General features: G+C 39.2%; 1 protein-coding gene across 7 annotated transcripts in view; it reads right to left on the reverse strand.

The window, feature by feature from the left end:
- Window positions 1-21,117, reverse strand: part of radil (Ras association and DIL domains) — a 43,706-nt gene that overhangs the window by 2,592 nt on the left and 19,997 nt on the right. For 4 of the 7 annotated variants that reach the window (XM_008404988.2, XM_008404951.2, XM_017305414.1 and 1 more), the window contains 11 exons: window positions 20,511-20,641; window positions 19,410-19,447; window positions 19,132-19,283; window positions 18,857-18,969; window positions 18,565-18,681; window positions 17,427-17,550; window positions 9,998-10,170; window positions 9,598-9,748; window positions 6,006-6,232; window positions 5,218-5,542; window positions 3,434-3,573 (listed from right to left, as the gene is read on the reverse strand). In XM_008404988.2, the coding sequence (XP_008403210.1) occupies window positions 3,434-3,573; window positions 5,218-5,542; window positions 6,006-6,232; window positions 9,598-9,748; window positions 9,998-10,170; window positions 17,427-17,550; window positions 18,565-18,681; window positions 18,857-18,969; window positions 19,132-19,283; window positions 19,410-19,447; window positions 20,511-20,641 (1,691 nt within the window). The remainder of the gene's footprint in view (window positions 1-3,433; window positions 3,574-5,217; window positions 5,543-6,005; window positions 6,233-9,597; window positions 9,749-9,997; window positions 10,171-17,426; window positions 17,551-18,564; window positions 18,682-18,856; window positions 18,970-19,131; window positions 19,284-19,409; window positions 19,448-20,510; window positions 20,642-21,117) is intronic. The other 3 variants (XM_008404973.2, XM_008404969.2, XM_008404980.2) reach the window with 3 other exon arrangements.

Raw genomic sequence — 21,117 nt, forward strand, 5'->3', positions numbered from 1 at the left:
TAACAAAAAAATGTTATGATGGATTAAATGCATCATAACACACTTTTTATGATTCATAAAAAGTGTGCTTTTTATGCACACTTTTTTATGCACACTTTTTTATGCAGCACAATGCTTTTTCTTTTAGCATTGTGCTGCTAAACACATAACGCTGAGTGGAGTGGTGTACCGCTCCAAGATGGCCGCCCTAAATCTCGTCAGCGACAATAGGCCATGAAGCGTCTATCCTTATATTATGTCTATGTAGAACACAACCAGCAAATGTCAACCACATCTATAATTTCAAAATAAAAGCCTACTAAAAAAAGCAAATTTTTACTATTTTTCACCTAAGTTGCCGTGCTTATTGCTTGAAAACTGTTTCCAGTGACTTCTCTCACTTCTGAGAGACAGAGGGACACCTCCAGAACACAACCAAAACATGTCCACTAGATCTGATGTATAATTCCAAAATAAAAGCATTTTAAAATAAGACATTTCTATTTTTCCCCCTAAGAGAGAGAGAGACACAGAGAGAGAGACAGAGCGAGAGATTTGTCAACTCTCCCTCTCGCTCCGTCTCTCTTTGTATGTATATAGGCAGAAGAGACAGAAGTCACTGGAAACAGAGAGTTTTCAAGCAATAAGCACGGCAGCTGAGGCGAAAAATAGTAAAAATGTGCTTTTTAAATAGGCTTTCATTTAGAAATTACACATCAGGTGTGGTTAACATTTGCTGATTGTGTTCCAAAGGTGTTCCTCTTCCACCCAGAAGTGAGAGAAATCGCTGGAAACAGCGATTTATGTTTAAAACTTTTCAGCATTGCATAATGTCCCCAGTTATTTCTGATACATTATTTATTTTTGCAACTGCAGCAACTGGATCAAACATGGACAAGATGTGCGCTTTTATTGTGAAAGCAGCAAGTAAACGGGTGTACCATAATGTCTTGAGCTGTTGAGCATGTGAATATCTTTTGTGGGCCGGCTAGCTTAAATGCGGTGCCAATCCAGGTGATCGGCAGAGATCGGCCTCATGGGTGGTCGGTATCAGAATCGGCAGCAAAAAACCTGATCGGAGCATCCCTAGAAATGAGTAATGACTTCCATACTGCACTGCTTACATTTATTGATGCAACATGCATCAATAAATAAATTAACCTTTTATTGCAACACTGACTGCAAAAAAAAAAAAAAAAAGCAACTGGATCTTGCAGTCACCAAGTCTCCATGTCCTACCATCACAGTGACTTTAATTTAAACTACTACTGTGGTTGCTGAACCTTTAAGTCAGTGGTCCCCAACCTTTTTATTACCGCGGACCGGTCAAGACTTGGACATTTTGCTGCGGCCCGGGGGAGGAGGAGGAGGGGGCGTGAACCGTCAGATAAGGCTTCTGCATGTTGGTGTTCCCACTAAATACTGAATATGCCCAATTTGGGTTGTCTTGGCCTTTTTATCGCAGCCTGTGGGTTTTTCCCTGACTGGGATCGAGAATACAACCTGTTGAATGTGACAGGTAGCCAATCAGAAAGCGCGGTGACGTAAGAACAGAGGGGAATCCCAAACAGCTGACATATCGCGCAACTGAGAGTCCGGTGGATATCGGAGATGATATGTGGAAATGTTTATTATTAAATCTAAAGGTCATTATTATATATGTTTATGTTTATTCAGTTAAAAATGTTTACTGTAAAAAAACATTCACCTCCAAATCATAGTGCAGCAAATAGAGCGGCTGCTTCTGTCGTCTTTTAACCACCGCCTTTTCTTTTTATTACATATTTTATCTCTTAAAATAACTCCACAAACTATCACTACTGCTTCTACATGGTCATCAGTGTTTGGTTATTCTAATTTCCTGTATGCTTTGTTGGGAGTTTTGTGGATTTTCTTCTGGAACCGTGATGTTACTGGAATCGGTTCGTGTAGCTCCTGCCTTGTGGCTGAACACGAACCGATCGAACCTGTTGTACTTTTATCAGCTCTGTGGTCAAAGAGGCTTGGAGAATCGGCCGACAATTCTTAAATCTTTCCGTCTAAACCTCACAAGCTCTACTCATCTCCTCTCGACCAAACTCTCTCTGACTCTGGTCGCTATGGTAATGTTTACATATTCCGTCAAAATAAGATACAGATGCGCCACAAAAACGAACATTTTACTTTCGGGAAAATTTTATCTCACGATAATGACTAACAGGAGCCCTGAGCTTGTTTCTCTGCAACGAGACGTCCCATCATGGAGTGATGAGAGACAATAACACCCAAAGTGTTGCTTATATCCACAGCCTGCTTGGTCTCTACGTGGCGAAGCAGCTTGAAGCTTCATTGTCTCATTAGCAGCCAGTCGCCGCATGTTACGCAGAGCGGGCTTGTAATGTGGGACTCACCTACCGGTCCGGGATAAATCCATTCTCCTGTTTCTTCTCTGGGCCTTTTCACCTTTCAAAGAAACTTTCCAAAGACATCTGATCTGTTTCTTACTCATTTTGCTGCTTGTGGGCTCAATGTTGGTGTGCAAGTAACCGAGAGAATCCGGTTAAAGGATTTTCAAAATAAAAGATCATCCAGACTCAAATAATACATAAAACGGAAATATTTAATGATTTCTTGCGCGGCCCGGTGCCAATTGGTCCACGGACCGGTACCGGTCCACGGACCGGGGGTTGGGGACCACTGCTTTAAGTAACAAGCAGTCCGGCTGAGCTTTTGTGTAAAACAAAATAATTATGTGGAAAAGTACAATATCCTGTACTTTTCCACATAATTCCTGAAGCAGCTCATTTCAAATCAGAATATTTTTCAAGAATTTATGTTTGCGGTGCTATGAATTCTGTGCCATGAAGTCACCTGAAAAATTTACTTAATTTTTTTTTTATCCTAATTTTTTATCGTCATCACAATAGTACAAAAAAATGTTGTGATAAAATTCTGAATCTATATTGCCGACTCCTAAGTGTCGCTTGGTCCTACAGTTGGACTGTGATCCAAAACTCATGACCAGATCAACACAAACTGATTCAGAAGGTAAAGAAGTGAGCCATCTTTCACAGTCAGGGAGGCAGGACTCAAAGATCCGACTTTGCTCCACCTTGACACTAAATGCCATCCTGTAGGTAAAGAGAGGCTTCATAAAGAATCGACAGCAATAATGTAGCACCACTGGTTTTATGAATTATTTCTCATATTTTGTCCACTGAAAAAGCATACACATTTAAAGGTTATACTTTTCAGTGTGAGATTCTGACAAAAAAAAAAAGATTTTAAGGGCTTCTGTACATCACTTATGTGCTGTAAATGTCTTTGCCTTGAAGCTCTGCAGCATTTTTACAAAATAAACTGTATCTTACACTAACATGGTGCTCCAAAATAATAAAAAAATAAAAATCACTTTACATCCAAATATACTTCCTAAACAGTAACAGACCACAGGAGATTTGATCTGGAAACTTACCAGGCCATCAATGAGTCCCATTCCCAGTCCGTAGGGTCCCTTGTCGAGTTCCACTACAAACACCACACACAAATCATCAGCAAGGGAAGGAGCGCCGGGGGAGGAGACAGGGAAAGGAAACTCACAGCCACTAATACATCCTGCAGAGGATACACACACACACGCACACACACACCCAAAGGCACAAAAACACACAAAGCAGTTTGTGTGGGGTTTGACAAACATCAGACAACTCATCAGAAGGGTCGCTGCTGACCTAGAACAACACAAATGAGTCTACAGCTGTCACTACGTAGCACAGTTCACACCGCCGACCTCTGCACTCGCTGCAGCACAACCTAACAGCTGAGATCAGAAGAGTGACGGATTCTATCAGCTCATTTTGACTCTGAGATCTAACACAAACACAAAGCTGTCAAAGTCTAGGTTCCAGAGTGCAACTAAAGCTCTACCCATGATTTTAATAGAACATAAAAACATTGATAAATTTATATAACTGTTAAATTTATATAACTGATATAAATATTGAGGGTAGTGGCACTTCACCCATTGGTAATCAGGGTTAGGTTTCTGCTGCTGTTAGTGTGTCAACTGCCAATCAGGGAAAGTTAGGAAAAATGTCAAAGTAGAAAACAGTTCAGTTGCACTGAGAAGGCACAAATCCAAAATCAAGCTCTGCTATCTCATTATTGGCCATTAGGGGGAGACAAACCCTAAAAGTAGTGATGAAAATCCAATTTCATTCTGAATATGATCAGGCATCAATTTATTGGCATTGAGAAAAATAAAATGTTGCAAAAAGCAAAGAATTCAAATCTAAAAGTACTTTGTTGATCCCAAAAGGAAATTAAATGCAACAAAACCTAATCAATAATTCATTACATACACATATTTGATCTAGCTTTAAGTCAATTCAGAAAATAAGTTACAAAATATTTGAACACAGTAAAAATAAACTGCATCGTCTGTCTGATGTGTTATTCTGTAGCAGATAATATTCTGAAAGCAGTGAAATGTGAAGACTCACATTTCCATCCAGATCTAAACGGCTTCTTTCAGCATCTCCAGTTAGTGTCGTATTTTGTTCCATTTTTTCTTCATTACCTGACTTGTCCGTTACTGCAATTTTAATTTTCTTATTAGAATTTCAACACTAATATGCATGGTTTTCAAAAATCTGAATAGAGGGTAGCTGAATATCAGTACCCTATTAACCCTGAAAAACATCCTGTACAGCCAACTGTCCTCACTGGTCACATAATAAATACTGCCCACCAATCTCTGTTCTGTGATAAGTTCTGTAATAAAACAAAGCAATATCATAACCTCTGAACATCTCATGGATCACTGCTTAATCCCTCACTAACAGTGATGGAAGAGGCCAGCCAAGCAGAGTTTTAAGGAAGAAACCAAGAGGCCCAAGGCATCTCTGTAGGAGCTGCAGAGATCTACGACTCAGGCAAAAATGTCAGTCTCTAAATGTGCAAAGCTGATTGAGGAGGGAGCCAATCATTTGCAGCTTTAATTATACCAAATGTGGCTCTGCAAAGTATTGTCTCAAAAGGGCTGTATAGAAATATATGCTGCACTTATTAGTTTATTTGTTCAAAGTTTTGAAAACCTATTATTTTCTTTATACTTGTTTATTATGTTGGACTTTATATTGGTGTATCACTTTACATCCAAATAAAACTATGTTAAACTCTAAAAACATTCAGTGTGAAAGTATGGCTTCTACTGTTTGTTATGTTTTTATTCACCCTGGACTTTGTGCTTGGTCCTACCTTCCAGTCCATTTGTGAGGAGTCCGTTGGTCTTTTTACATTCTGCTAGGGTTCTGGCTGAGCAGCCATTAGTCTGAATGCTGGTGCAGAGAATGGACCCCGCTACACCTCCCCCCTCTGGGTACAGGGGGGTGTTGGGTGGGGTCAGGAGGCAGGATGGGTCCGGATTTGCTGCACGAGGATGGTGAATGGTTCCGTTCCTTCTGAGGCTGTGGGTTTGTGTCTGGCCCGGTGGCCGGTCTCGTCCCCTCTCCTCTGCTGCTGTCTCATCCCCGGCGCCCCCCCCAGAGCGGGGGCTGCTGTGGGCCGGAGGTAGCAGCTCCCTCTGGGTTGTCAAAGGACAGACTTTGAGGACAAACTTCATGATATGACAAACTGAATCGAGTTTGTCTCTCACCACTGATACAGGATGCACTTTGTTTCTAAAAATAAGACGTCAGTTAATATCATTAAAGTTTCAATTTATAATCCTTTTATTTACAAACCTTCCTCTTAGTGCATCTGTGACTGTATGAATCTCTGGTGTACATATGAGGTGCTCTAACACCAAAGATTATGGTCTAGTCAGCTGTTCCCAATAATTAGACATCCCACAGTCTAATCAGATTAACCATGATTCAACCGTGTCTAGGTTTGTGTGAGTGCATGTGTATGTGAGCCGGAGATGGCCAGAGAAGAAGGTTTTGTCTTTTGATTTAGAAGTTCTTTATAATCCCACAACTACTACAGCTGCTGGGTCACATGACCTGGATTAGTGGGAGGCATGCTTAGGCGTGGATTTTTCTGACCTGGACGTCCGGCCAGTCGGCTGTGTTGGTTCCATTGGACTGTGTGTGCACACTGGGAGTGGTGGTGTGAGTTTGCGTCTTGGTCCTCAGACCCCACAGGTAGTGACGCACATAGAGCAGCTGTCTGTAGATGCTGTCCTCCACACACTCGTTGTCCAGGTCCACTCTGAACCCTGAGCTGGGCAGGACGATGGGCGGGTGGTTCTCAAAGCTTTCCAGGAGGTCAACTGAACATGCAACAAAAACATACAGTTAAGCACAAAATTATCCATACCTCTTTACAATATTTTTGTTCTGACTGGAAGATATTTTAGAGAGGCCTAGTCAGAGTCCTAAATTGGGACTCTGACTGGTGGTCAGAATACTACGAAGACCTCCTCAATCCCACCAACATGCCTTCCTGCGAAGAAGCGGAGCCTGGGGTATTAGGGGCGGGCTCTGTAATCCCTGGTGTTGAGATCACTGAGGTGGTTAAAGAGCTCCTCAGTGGTCCGTAAGATAGTCAAACCTCTGAAAAAGGAAGAGCGGTGTGGTTTTCGTCCCAGTCATGGAACACTGCACCAGCTCTACAGGGTCTTGCAGGGTAGCTGGGAGTTCGCTCAACTGGCTACATGTTGAGCTAACATGTGGACTTGAAGAAGGCATTTGACCGTGTCCTTCGGGGACGTTCCTACACAGTTATAGTCACAGGTTTTGTGTCTATAAATGACACAAAACAAGATTCAAAAGTTGAATCTGTTTTGTGTCACCGAGCCACCTCAACTGACACCTCATCCTCTGGTCAGGATGCTTCCTGACCACCTGGTGAGGTGTTCAGGGTACGCTCCACTGGGAGGAGACCCAGAGGAAGACTCAGGACACACTAGACGCCTTGGGATTCCCTTTAAAGAAGCTGGAACTGTGGCTGGAGAGGGAGAAGTGTGGGCTACCCTACTTGTACTGCTGCTTCTGTGACCAGACCCAAGATCAGCAGAAAAAAAATGGATGGATTTAAATTAGAGGTGTGCCGATCGATCGGCCACCGATCATAATCGGCCAATTTCCGTGAAAAAGCGTATGATCGGTGATCGCAGATCACGTCTCTTGTTGCCGATCACACAAACTGATCACCTGCATCTCATTTCGCAGCCTGCCTGTGCAGCTGGTCTCCTCTTTCCTTGACACTGCGCAAACGCGCAGCAACAAATCCTAAGCGATGTGGAACTATAACGCTCTGAGTAAATGGGGAAGTTTGCGTGTTGCGGCAGAAAAGTTAAGCACGTGGGGTGAAGCATGTCAAAATGCATCAACACGACGAATCTAATATGGCATAAAAACAATGCCATACTTGACAGAGTTTGGCTACATCGAGGCTCACTGCAGTAAAAAAGACATAYKGAGGATCAGACAGCAGGTAAAGCAGCGTACAGCTACAAACACTCACCAGGATTACCATGACAGTCAGAAAGCTAAACAAATAACCTGCAAAATTATTTAAGTCTTCGAGCTGCGATGTAAGACGCTGGTTCTGCTCTCGCTGTTGAACCTCTGCTACGCGCTACAGGTAATAGTATTTCACAAACGGAGCGCCGTTTCTGCTCCACCTGGTAGTGACTCTCACACCGAACCTCTGTTTAAAGCTGCAGCATCTAATCTAAAAAAAAATATTTTACTTACGTATTAAAACTTTCGCTGTCCTAACATGAGACAGATAATCTCTGAAAAAATAATCGATCTCCTCCCTGTTCTGCATAATTACTCCGCTCAGTCAGAAACAGCCAATCAGAACTAGCAGTAATCAGCTAGCCGCCATGCTATCACGGAGTTTTCATTCAGTAACTCAGGATTGTTTATTGTAATGAAACTTGTATTTGCCTTTGAATGTTAAGTTTTATACTTGAATTTTTTGGCAATGTTTAGAGGTTTTATTCAGTCGATTATGCTACCGATATCAGTACAATTTGCACAATGCCTGTTTTGTTTAGTTTTCTTCTTGTAAAAAGTTATTAAAAACAAGTTTTTGTCTAAATTAAGGTGAATTCATGGTTCCTTTTTCCACATAATGTAACCGGTAGTGTTTATGATAAAAAAAAAAAAAAATTATGTAATCGGTATCGGTGATTGGAATCGGAAGGAAAAAACCTGATCTGCACATCTCTAATTTAAATATATATAAATATAAATATATATAAAGAGCTACAGCTAACACTTATTTTATTGTATTGATTATTCTGACAGATAATCAGAAGAAATCCTTTTTTACACAGTATTAGAAATATAAAAAAGGAATCGAAGTATTTATTTGAATCTATAAGAAAAATAAACATTTTATTGGTGACAATCCAATACAGCATTACTTTAGTAAACGCTTGGTCATTTGAAGCAAAAGATGCATCTGCTGCTAAAAAGTACTTCTAACATTGATTATCAGCAACATGTTGAAAAACTCAGTCCTTTCTGCTCGACTTAACATCAGTACAGTAGTCTGACAACTTTATTTGATTAACCACTTAATAATTGGATAGCAAAAAGTATCTAAGAGGGTTTTTTTTTTTCATAGAACTCGACCAGGTGAAGCTAAATCTACGCCACTTGAAGTATTTATTTGAATCTATAAGAAAAATAGATTCAAATAGATTCCAATAAAACATATTTGGGTAAAACATAGTCAAAGTTCTTTTTTTTAAACTTACATGCAGAATGTTAAAGAATGTTAAGATTTTTTGTACATTTTTTGCTTAATTACTACTGAGTATGTTGGTTTTTCAGCAATGGACTTTTTGAGTACCGTATTTTCCGCACTATAAGGTGCACCTAAAAACCTTCAATGTCTTCAAAAGCCGACAGTGCACCTTATAATCCGAGGTGCCTTATATATGGACCAATATTGAGCCACAACAGGTCTAGCAACTACAGTAAGCAGCCGCAGACTTCATTTTCCCCCGTAGAAGAAGAAGTGCTCTGGGATAGTTGTCAGAACGCTGGTTTGCTAATAAAGTTTGATAATACATTTAAAACCAGGGGGGGCAGAGGGGCGGAGGAAGAGAGACAGAGACTGCGGCGGCAGCGTGTCGGTTGGTCTGTGTTACCCAGAAAGCAATTGGGCACAATATCGCAACACCAACACTGAGTGAAACAATGACTGGGGCAGCCTACTATATAAAGTACTCGGGGACCATTTCTTTACAAATGTGGATGTGTAATAATAGAGTACGGAACAAATTGGCAACCCACACTAAAGCGTCTATTCTATGCGCCTTATGATGCGGTGCACCTTATGTATGAATAAAGTTTTAAAATAAGCCATCCATTGAAGGTGCACCTTATAATCCGGTGCCCCTTATAGTGCGGAAAATACGATATATACTTCTGTTAATGATTAATCTGTTACTAATTTAGTTGATGATTATTTCAATAATTGATTCATCTTGTTTTATTGTTTCAAGCCCTAATATTTACAAATGTACAGATAATCTAAGTATGGCTATCAGCTTCTTCAACCTATGTTATCCAGAAAATAAAGCCAACTGCTGTCATTCAGAAATGACGAGCACAAACATTTAACAATAATGGGACTTTATATCATCGGTACTTGGTGGAGTCACACCTGTACCTGATCTATAGATATAAGCCTCATCCTCACTGCTGGGCTGCCATATTGGGACAGGACCTATCTCTGCTGTCAGCTGGTACTGGGTGAGGATCCTGTGGAGCTGGACTGGTTTCAGAGATGGGTGCTCACTGGACAACACTCGCCAACTCAACTGCAGACAAAGCAGGGACAAAAATAATCTGACTATATTCAGATTAAAGTCAGATTATTTAATCAAAACTTTTTGTTTACTGTAAACAAAAAGTTTAAGATAAACTTTATGTGCATCTTAAAGATGACAACCATAAAGTTCTTGAGATTCTGCCTGACTTTTGTTTAGGACTAATAGTGATGTGGCACGTTTCTTGAAACAATATCTTGATTAAGTATGAGTATATGAGTATGCTTTTGTGTGGGTCACCTGTGTGAGCTGCTGTGGGGGCATGGCCACTATGGACACAGTACTGTTGAGTTTGGTGAAGAACTTTTCAGCCAGATGCCCCAGACCGGACTTGGTTGCCCATTCCATCAGCATTCGCAAACACGCCTGGATTTGCAGCGACTTTGAACGCTGGAACCAACCCCGGGCTGGACCTATGCGCACACACGCACGCACGCACGCACACGCACACACACACACACACACACACCCCCCCCCACACACACACACACACACACACACATAAACACACAGTTGGACACTAAATCAAATTCTGTGAAAACACGGCCTTGTGAGGACTGCACATTGTTTTCCAAAAAATAATCCATGGCATAAAGGAGCTCTTCAATCATAAAAAGTGGGCTTTTAAGAAAAAGGAGAAGCTGAGGTTTGTTCTACCAGACCTGAAGAAGAGACAGAAACAGTCAAATATAGATAATAAAAAATGGGTATTGATTTCTCCCTGATTTCGTAGATAACAGCTTACCTTACTAAGAGACCGCAGATTGTCCAACTGTAAAAATGTCTATGGAATCATTTAGAGCAACACAGCAGCCTGCATGGTACAGTCTGGACCCATTTCTGTTCACTCTATACCCAGGAAACCGCAAGTATATTTCAGAGACCCGTCACATGTTTCACACTGTCGGTGCAAACCTCCGACAGAACGCTGACCAGAGCTGCATCGTTTCCCTCTTCCTTATTGCTGTCCGTTCTTCAGAGAGATGAGCTGCTAGCAGCGCTGCTAAATCACGGCTGTCAATCAAATCACTTCCGTGCAATACTTGGCTCAGTACTGGAGAACAATACAGAACAACATACAGTACTACCCCTGTATACTACTACCCCTGAAGTAGGTACAAAAATCTAAGAACAGTCAGACAGAGCCAATCCAAATCTACTAATGGAAATGAATCTGGCCGTGGTGGACCGAGACCGAACCGGTTAGAGGATAACTAGTGGAGAAATGCCTTTACTGTTGCAGAAAAACTGTTTATCTGCCATTATCAGTAGACATACTGACTAGCCTGAGCAATCGTGGAAGGCTCCGTTGTAGTGAACCAGCTGTAGCGTAGCAGCGATAAAGGGGGAGCAGCATGTATACAAGATAAGCAGCATGTATACAAGGGAGACTGGCAGCGCTAAGACCCTCCTCCTGGTTCTGATTGGTTGTTTCTGACAGCGATGGATTTTCTCTCCAGTTAATACTGGGAGCACTGGGAGAGCAGAGGAGCCTGATATTTTTTTTCACAGATTATCTTATACTGTCGAGACAATGATAATTTTAACAAATATATAGAAAAAAAAGTTTTTTGGTAACACTTTATTTGAAGGGTTGTGAATAAGACTGAGATGACACTGTCATGTACATGACATAACACCTGTCATGAACATCAGTAAGTCTTCATGAATATTTATGACTGTGTCATAAATTTAATACAATGTCATTTTAATACAAAAGTGACATGGGTATTGATTTCTCCCTGATTGTCATTTTAATACAAAAGTGACATTGTATTAAAATGTCACTTTTAATACAAAGTTGACATTATTCAAAATGTCTTCGTTATGACAATTTGACATTAACCAAGAATCTTATGTCATAATATATCTATATATAGTGATAGTGATTTAATTGTTATTACACTATCAAAAGCCTTAACAAAACAGCAATGAATATTCCCACTACCTGAAATAAAGCGAAACAAGTAGGACCAACAATAAAGATTTCATTAAGCTTTATTACACTGTCAAATGATTTAATAACAGAGTCAATAACAATTTCTTTTACATCAAGTAAAGTGGAACAAGTAGCACCAGTTATGAATATGTCATTAAGTGTTATTACGGTGTCATTAATATTAACTCTTACCTCAAGTAAAGTGAAACTAGTAGCAGCAATTATAAAGATGTAATTTAGTGTTATTACAGTGTCAAATGCTATGCTAACAGAGTCACTGATATTAAGTCTTACCTCAAGTGAAGTGAGCTACTTATAACTACCATCATAGCTGTAGAACAAACCCTTTGTACATTAGAATAAAACAAAAGATAACTTGTTCTTCAAACAGAGTTTATCGTCAGGTCAGTATGTTATTACTCTGAAATACTGATTGAAAAACTAAAACAGAATTACTTATTCTTTAACTTAAGAAAATAGGTTCTTTCAACAGTAACATGTTTTGCTTTGATTATGTCAGCCATCTCCTTTGTAATAGTCTTCCTGTAATGCTCTGAAAACAGGAGATCTTCTTCTTGTCTTCATTTTCTGGCAGCAGATCTTTGAAGGTGTCCAGAAATGCTCAGAAATTACAGCTGTTCTTGCAATAATTTATCATGGTGAAAGCCTTTTCATGAATTCAAACTGGACATTCTCATAATCGGTTATGACTCAATTCATTGTGATCACTTAAAAACAGAACAAAAACAAAAAACAATGTCATCATAATTCAGCATTTATTTAAATACCACTCCAAAAATGCCCCTTTCTGCACACTGTCAGAATGGTAGACTGGCAGACAAATGTCTAGTTAACATGACTGGTTGTTATGAAGTGCAATACAATTATTTCTTAACACAAGTAGCATAATAACTAAAGCTGAACAAAATTATTCTGATCAAATATTTGTTTGGCAGAAGTTCAGACAGACTGCCACTGTTATTATTCAGATTGCATCATTTAATGTATAGTTTTAGGCACATGAGTGTATCTTGTCACTTAATGAGCATTCTAAATTATTTCCAACCAGATACTCTGACTTATTGATGTTTGCAAGACGTTTATGAATAAATAAATAGATTTAACACCAGTTTTTAGTTGTCTAAAACGTAAATTATTAACTTAGCTGGTGAATGTTGATTCTTGCTCCCCATTCCCCTTTTACCTGGATGTCCCACCTCACTTCACCTGGACAAAATAGTAACACAAAAATGACTTACCTAATTTTCTAGGGAAATATTTAATCTGCTTCTTTCTCTTTGGTCAAACAGGGACTTCTTTCTCTGGTGGCTGGTCCTCATTATCTTCCTCCACACTCGTAGCATGTCTTCATTAGCCAACTTTGTCCCCCCCACCTTAGCCCCCACCTTAGGCTAACATGGGTCTTCATGTGGCTAAAGTTTCCAAAGCAAAGAACACAAGCACTGTGTCACATCAGCCAAGTTGCTAAATAATGCACATAAAGGATAACTTTGACTAACATATGAGCTTTTAATTTGCTAGATTAAAATTGGAGAGAAAAAACCTATTTGCCAGTCTAAAATATGTTTAATATTAAGGGCTAACATTACAGTAATGGAGTTTAATAACTTTTGCTAACATTAACTTACAGCAAGGTAGGATTGGCTTGAATTGCTCATAAGCTAACATTACAGAAAAAGAGAACATAGTCAAATGTATTTTCTCAAAGAAAATGTAAAGTTAATAAGACACATACCTCATATGTATTAGGTGACAAACTTTGGCTTCTTTTTAACAGGAGGTCTGGCCGTTATAACCATAGACATAATATAAGAGTAGACCCCGCATTGGCTCCTCTAGCGCAGGAAATACGGCGGCCATCTTGGAGCGGTTGTCCCTCCTACTTTGCTCAACCAAAACAACCGAAGATGCCTCAGCACTGAGGGATATTATTGTTCGGATCGATGGACTATTGACTACTATTGTGAGGGCTCCACATACAACATTTCATAAGTAAGATGGACATATTATTATGTATATTTTGTGATTAGAATATTATTTTACTGTATTTATGTCCACCGGTGAGATACCAGCGAATATTAGCTGTAGTGCTTGGTGTAATACCGGGTTCAGCCCCGCTATGAAGGCTAACTGAGATTCTGTAAATCTAAAAAATTAATTATTTTATAACATTGACTTAGATTATCTGACACAAGATCCTAGATTATAAATTAAACAATGTAACATGTATTATAAAACTTATATTATGTGTTATAACATTCACCAGCAAAGTTTACACAGGTGGTAAAAACTATTATTTACGTAATTCTTTTGGGATGTAAGATACATCCCAAATCTTCCGTTTTTCTTTTGAAGGTTTTCTAAAGACACAATGTGAGGAAGAAGAGGGAGATATCTTTAAAGAGAGACGGATTCACTGCAGCACGGATGAATCTCGTATCGGATTTTGGCCTCAATCTCAACTGCTGAATCACTCTGAAGCTAGAACTCGTCGGCTGAAAAACATATACATATGTTACATACATATAAACATGTATCCAATATCTATTATTCAGTATTAATCATTTATTTGTGTCATTATTAATCATTATTTATTTGTGTTTGTATAATTATATAAATATGTATTGATATTACTAAATAATTTATTAAATAAATTATGAACGGCTGTGTGCTTTGTAATATGCTCRTCRTWCATCAATATCAGAATATTCCATTCCTATTCTATTGTTATAGCCACWAAGCATATTTAAATATGCKGAACTATGTATTAAAAACATACTTAAAAAATACAATTGTTTATAAATGTAGCTTTGATAGATGTTTGAATATGGTTTCCAGTAACAAAAAAGTGTGTTATGATCGATGTGCTGCTAAACACATAACGCTGAGTGGAGTGGTGGACCGCTCCAAGATGGCCGCCAAAAATCTCGTCAATGACAATAGGCGAGAGCGGTCCATGAGGCGTCTATTCTTATATTAGGGCCGTTTCTCAATATGCGTTCTTGTCTGTACTTGTGTTCTCGCATCCTCATGAAACGTCATCGACAGCGGCCCAAGTACTGTTCCAATTCAAAGTACACATCCAGGCAAGAACGCTCAAAGTACCCGGATGTGTTCTTGCTCCGCCCATTTTATCGAGGATGCATTAATGCATCCTTCTGCGGACTTGAGGCAGCAAGGTATCCCACAATGCAATGCGCCACCAGCAGCGGTAAATAGAGAAGGTCAGTACAGAAATGTATTGCATTTTTACCACAATTAATTGCTACAAAAACTCATTTAAATTTGTTTTTAGGCGAGAAAGTAGACCTTATAGCTTTATCTAACCACTCAGTTCAGTGTTGTATGACGTCATCAAGAACTGGCGAACTAGCATACTGCGTCCTTGTGAACTCGGTAAGAACGAACTTTCAACTGTTCTTGCGGGTACGTACTTGCCAAGAACTCAAGAACGTACTTGCATTCTTGAGTATTGAGAAACGGCCCATGTCTATGGTTATAACTTGTGTTAGGTTGGCCCCACAATATGGAAGATTTCTTCTTCATCAACACACTGAACGCCTGTTTGTGCACTGCTGCCTCTCACTGGTGCATATGGTGTATTGCACTACTTAAAACAGCCTTAAATAATGTTTCAAATGCTAAGTTCATAAGTGCTTTGTAGACATCTTGCTGTAAAACTTCAGTATCAATTAAATTAAGAAATTTAAGACTAAACAAAATGGCAGAGCTATATAATATTACCACATAAAGCTAATTTTTAAAGTTTAATCGGTAATACTTTAATAACAAATTTGTCAGTTCATGATTTTTTGGTTAATATCAAGTTGTCATAATGAAGACATTTTTGTCTAAATTAATGTCAAGTTGTCATAACAAAGACATTTTGAATAATGTCACATTTGTATTAAAGGTGTCATGATTTACTGAATGACACTTTATGACAACAGTCATAAATATTCATGAAGACTTATTCATGTTCATGACAGGTCTTATGTCATGTTTATGACAGTGTCATGTCAGTCTTATTCACACCCCTTCAAATAAAGTGTTATCGTTTTTTTTAGTAAAGGTTACATACTGCAGCTATAACACTTCCAAAGCATAAGAAGTATTGTTGGACTTCTGAAGATAGAAATTCTCTACCATCTGCTTTCCTTCCTTGAAGTACTGCAGAACTACTGATTGGTGAAATACTTGCAACTTGATAAGCTAATGAGAAAAGCTAGTTCAGTGATTGGCAATAGACTGATGTCATTATATATAAGGAGAGGGCCACACTGGACAAATTAAAAGCTGCTTCAGATCCTCCTGGTCAGCCAGAAAAGCAGCTGTAGCAAAGCCTGGTGCTTATGCTGACTGCTCTCCAGAACTGAGTGGATCAGATCTTTTGTTCCTAGAACAATTAGACTTTTTAATACTCTCTGATACTATATGCATTGCATGGTATTTAATGTTTTTTTTTTTTTAAATCGTTTTTAAAAACCTATTTATTGCATATCTGTGGGTGCATTTGTGGTTGGTGCTACTGGATATGTGAATTTCCCTCTTCTGCATTAATAAAGTATCTATGTATGCATCTATTTGGAACGCAGACATGTCTATGCAGAAACTGCACATGACAGGAAGCTGCAGGCAGACAATGAACTGTGAGCATTATCTGCTGACTGCACACACATTATCCTTTACAATACTCCACCATATGTTCTGGATGCACACACACAGGGACCCCCTCTTTGAAGTAATAGGCTTATGTCTGGGCATACAGTAATCTATGTTGGGATGAAGGATCTCATACAGACAAGACATCACATAGAATCTCATCAAGGTGGGATAATGCTTTAGAACAGCTGCTTACACTCAGACCCACATGCACACATTTAGATAACCCAATCAAGCAAGTCAAACTAAACACACTCTATCCTGATCTGCAATATAACACAATGTTTACTGTGTTTATGGGGCCTCTGAAGTGATGTGATGTGAAGAGTAATTGTGTGAGTGTGAGCCTTGTGGAGTGCCTGGTGCAAGCGTCAGTTATACCTGCCATAAACTCACTCCCTTGTTTCTATGGACACCATCAGCAGTGAAATATCAATGAGTGATGGAAGAGGGTATGAAGGAGGGAGGCGGTAGAGAGAAAAGCTGCCAGCAAAATGGGGAGTGATGAGCTGGAGTTGGGGAGGAGATGGAAGACTATGTAAAGGCATTTCTCCTTCTCCCTTTGCCAGACACGTGATCTCACTTGTCTCACCAGTTAATGAAGACATATGGCATAATTCAGAGTGTGCTTGTGTGTGTGACAAAAGACATAAGGTGAGTTGTCCGGAAACGTTGAAAATTGCTGGTGGTAAATACTGTTTCTGTACTTGAAGCCAATAATGCACAATTAGCAAGGTCATCATAACAACTCAACCACCCAGGTCCTCACCCTGCCACTTTTTTAACTCTACCTCTGCTCTTCTTTGTCAAACCCCCTGATGGCCAGATGGAAAGAACGAGGGAGGAGGGGGAGAAAGCTGAGGAGGAGGGGAAACAGAATGCAAATAGGGGAAGGGCACAGCAGACAAATCTTTGATAGTCCCTGTCAAAATGCTGGCAAGGACAAAAGGGCACACACTCACATATACTAAACAACTATGCACACTAGTAAGGATATTTAATAGACAGGAGTGTGGCAGGCACTGTGGGTGTTTTTTTTTGCCTTACCTTTGTCCAGTAACTGGTTAAGTAGTGAAACATTGGAGAAGAAGAAGAGGTAAGCAAACATCTGAGCCTGGATCTCCGGGTGAACCAGGTAACCGTGCAGTAGCTCCTGTGCACTCTGAAAAACCTGCAGACACAAAGAAATCAACTTTTTAGAACAGAAATGTCAATATCACTGATGCTTTGTGACATATTCTAAAATATATATTCACTCTGTTCTATGATCTCTGATCTGAAGATACTTGTAGCAGTTTTACTTGAATTTGATGAGTAAAACTACCACAAACACCCAAGAATGTTGATCATTAATCAATTTTCAGTTTGAAAGAAAATAGGCACAGTTGTGTGCTGTGCTTCTTTAGAATATGTCTATTTGTTTTGTTTGTTTCATTTCCTCAGAGTTCAAGAGTTTTAATTCTGCTTCAGAGTGGAACCACTATCAAAGAAGTGGTTGTCGATGATTGCACCTGCACAACAGTATTCTGGCAGACTCAGAATACTGAATTTACGTAATTTAATTTTTGTATACCCTTGATTCGACCTCCCGCTAACATCCAATCTGCTACAACTGTACTTTTGGAAGTTTCCATTCATAAAATACAGTTACATCTTTGAAATAAGGATTTTCTCAGATTGTTATCATCAACAGCTGCTAAACCAGAAGCCTAACAGCTAAAAAACAAACTTGAAAAATATAAAAAATGCAGGATCTCATGAATCAATTGTCAGCCTTTATTATATAAACTTTAGTGAAGACACAATGGGTGTCAAAATGTGAGTTAAGCTTTTTCTCCATTAAAGCTCAGTCCATTAATTAATTAATTCTCAATGAGCTCCAGTCCCTTTTGTATTTAGACACACCTAGATAGATAGACAGACCGACATATCATCAAAATGCTAAATTGACTAAAAAATAGTCAATTATACTTGTGAGAACTGTTTCTCAAAACATTTGAATTTCTGCAAGGAAAATGTAAGGAATAAAATTCATTCAAGTTCAACAACACCATACTTGGCCCTTTCGCTTTGACTAATACCTGCGCACTTCTACATTAATGACATTTTGTTGCAAAATTCAATGTGGTGTCTGTGCAAAGACAATAAAGTAAGTCTAAGTCTACTGTATAACTCAGACGCTTACCTGCAGGACTCTGCGGACAGGTTCAGGAAACCCGACACCTCCTTTCCAGCAGGGTTCAGAGCTGTCGACTGGGAATGGATTACAGTCTAATAAACCAGGCAACACCACATAAAGAGCCTACACACAAACACAAACATATGCCATGATCAAGATAATCTCAATCTACAGATGCACCACTTTTATTTCAGGTATGTTCAATACAAGGATAATATAGATAATTTATATTTGCAATCAGCTCAGTTTTTAAAACATAAGGAATATAGTGCCAAAGCAATCAATAGGGACAGAGAACCTTAGTGATATAATAAACACACTGCTGGAATGTGTACATGATCACTTCTTCCAAGATAGTCATAGCCTCTTCATTGGCTGTTATGGTCGCCGATAACAACGACTCCTTTGACCCTGGACAGAGATGACAAGAGACACAGGGACCTTTAAGAGGTTTCAGGAAAAAGGAAAGTGATGCGTACAGATGTGTCATATCTGCTGCATGTCTGAAAGTAATGACTCCTCAGCCAGGCCATTTCACTTATCATTCAGACTGAGTGTGTGAGTGTGTGTTACCTTGCAGCGCCTCTATGCTGTGTGTGTAGGCTGGCGCCCTTTGCTGGATAAAGTAGAGGATCTCAATTGAGTTTGACATCCAGAAGAAGATGGTCTGCAAGTCTGGGATCAGGTCTGAGATGCTGAGTAAAGACAAGGAGGCTGGGTCCTGACTACACACATGCAAGGTGACGCGTTACATTGTTATGAAGACACAGTGACACAACAGCATACAGACAGGAACACATAAGTGCACATTATTTCTTTCTATGCAGCATAAGTTAGAAAGTGATACTCACTGCTGAGCTTGCTTCTGAGCCAGCTCCTTTGTCTTCTCCTGCAAGCCACACACACACACACACACACACACACACACACACACACACACACACACACACACACACACACACACACACACACACACACACACACACACANACACACACACACACACACACACACACACACACACACACACACACACACACACACACACACACACACACACACACACACACACACACACACACCAATTAAGTTCCCATTAAACTTGCAGGATCTGCGTAGGTGAATTACACTTCTTTTTTTTTAAAGGCTTTTGCCTGGCAGACTCAGAATACTAAATTTACGTAATTTAATTTTTCACAAATGCCTTTGAAAGCCTGTATGACACTTTTGCTATTTTTAACTAGTAATTTTGATCATCAAATTTCCAAAAGCATATTTGTTTTAAATTGATGCTGTAGAAACATATGAAAAACAATGATCTTTTATTCTGAATACAAACTCTGTAGCTTTATATTTCCCAGATGAATTATTGTACTACAAACTCAAAGATATGCTTTGTAACCAATAGCTAAATCCTTTTCTGCCATTACAGCTACTTAATGGCCTTTATAACTGCTTAGTAACCTAGTACGTGTTCTCACTAAGATTTGAAAGACTCCTTCAATGATTTCTATATGCCAATATACATGCTAAATTCTGATTAAGACATCCATCAATCTAGGTTTGACATAACATTGGCCACTTTCAGTCTCATTTCTACCAGCGGTTCTGAGTGGAGGCAAGGCCTAAACCAGAGTCAGTGAATGCTCAACAACTTCATTTAATGAAATAACTATGGTGCAAATAAGAGGAAACATCTCAGAGGAAAGCATGTGTATGTAAACTTCTGTTTTCAACTACAATGATCAGTTAAGGTAGAGAAATTTCTATGGGAAAAAAAAGTAATGAACAAAAACACTACGATTTAGTATAGTTTGAATCCTAGATCAAACTAGTATTCAAACTATGCTAATATAAAGCATGTTGAATGCCAGCCTATGAGGGCATTCCTCTAATCGGAGATAACCAATGTACAATTTCACCAAAAGAATAGTTCATGTACTGACACCAACCCATGCAATGGTTTGGATTCGACGGACAATCTTCAGCAGCAGTTTGCCAAAGCTGCCAGGAGGGAAGGTTGATGCAGAGTGTTGTATACACAGACACAGTAGGTAGGCAGGCGTCAGCTTATGGTCGTCTCCTGGGGGGCAGAAATTTTAAAAGACCAGTTGAAAAAAATATTGACTTATTTTCATGTTGGGGTGCATATCCAATCTATAAATCATAAATGAATCATCACAATATTTATAGACACAGGCAAACTCTTCCTACATGAGAATAAGGTGATATAGTTAAAAATGGGAGCTTACAGTTAACATTCATGGATGAAGACAAATATTGTACGACTCCTGTCTTTTTAAGAGAGGAAGACAATCAACCAAGGTGACGCTATAGAGATGTCACTTGTATATTTGACTTTCTGTAACTTTCTTTGCTAGAGTCCGTTTTAGCATAAAACAGAACTAAGTGTTTAAAAATCAGAGGTTTGCTTTTTCTATTCTGCAGGGCAGGAAAACTTAGGCACTGACTTGTAAGGCCTGATTAGACTAAACAGAAGAGATGTACAGTCTGACAACAAATCTGACATCTTTTGGAATCAAGTTGTTGCAAAAAGTA

This window comes from Poecilia reticulata, linkage group LG1, assembly GCF_000633615.1.
Source record: "Poecilia reticulata strain Guanapo linkage group LG1, Guppy_female_1.0+MT, whole genome shotgun sequence".
In the NCBI taxonomy this organism is placed as follows: Eukaryota; Metazoa; Chordata; class Actinopteri; order Cyprinodontiformes; family Poeciliidae; genus Poecilia; species Poecilia reticulata.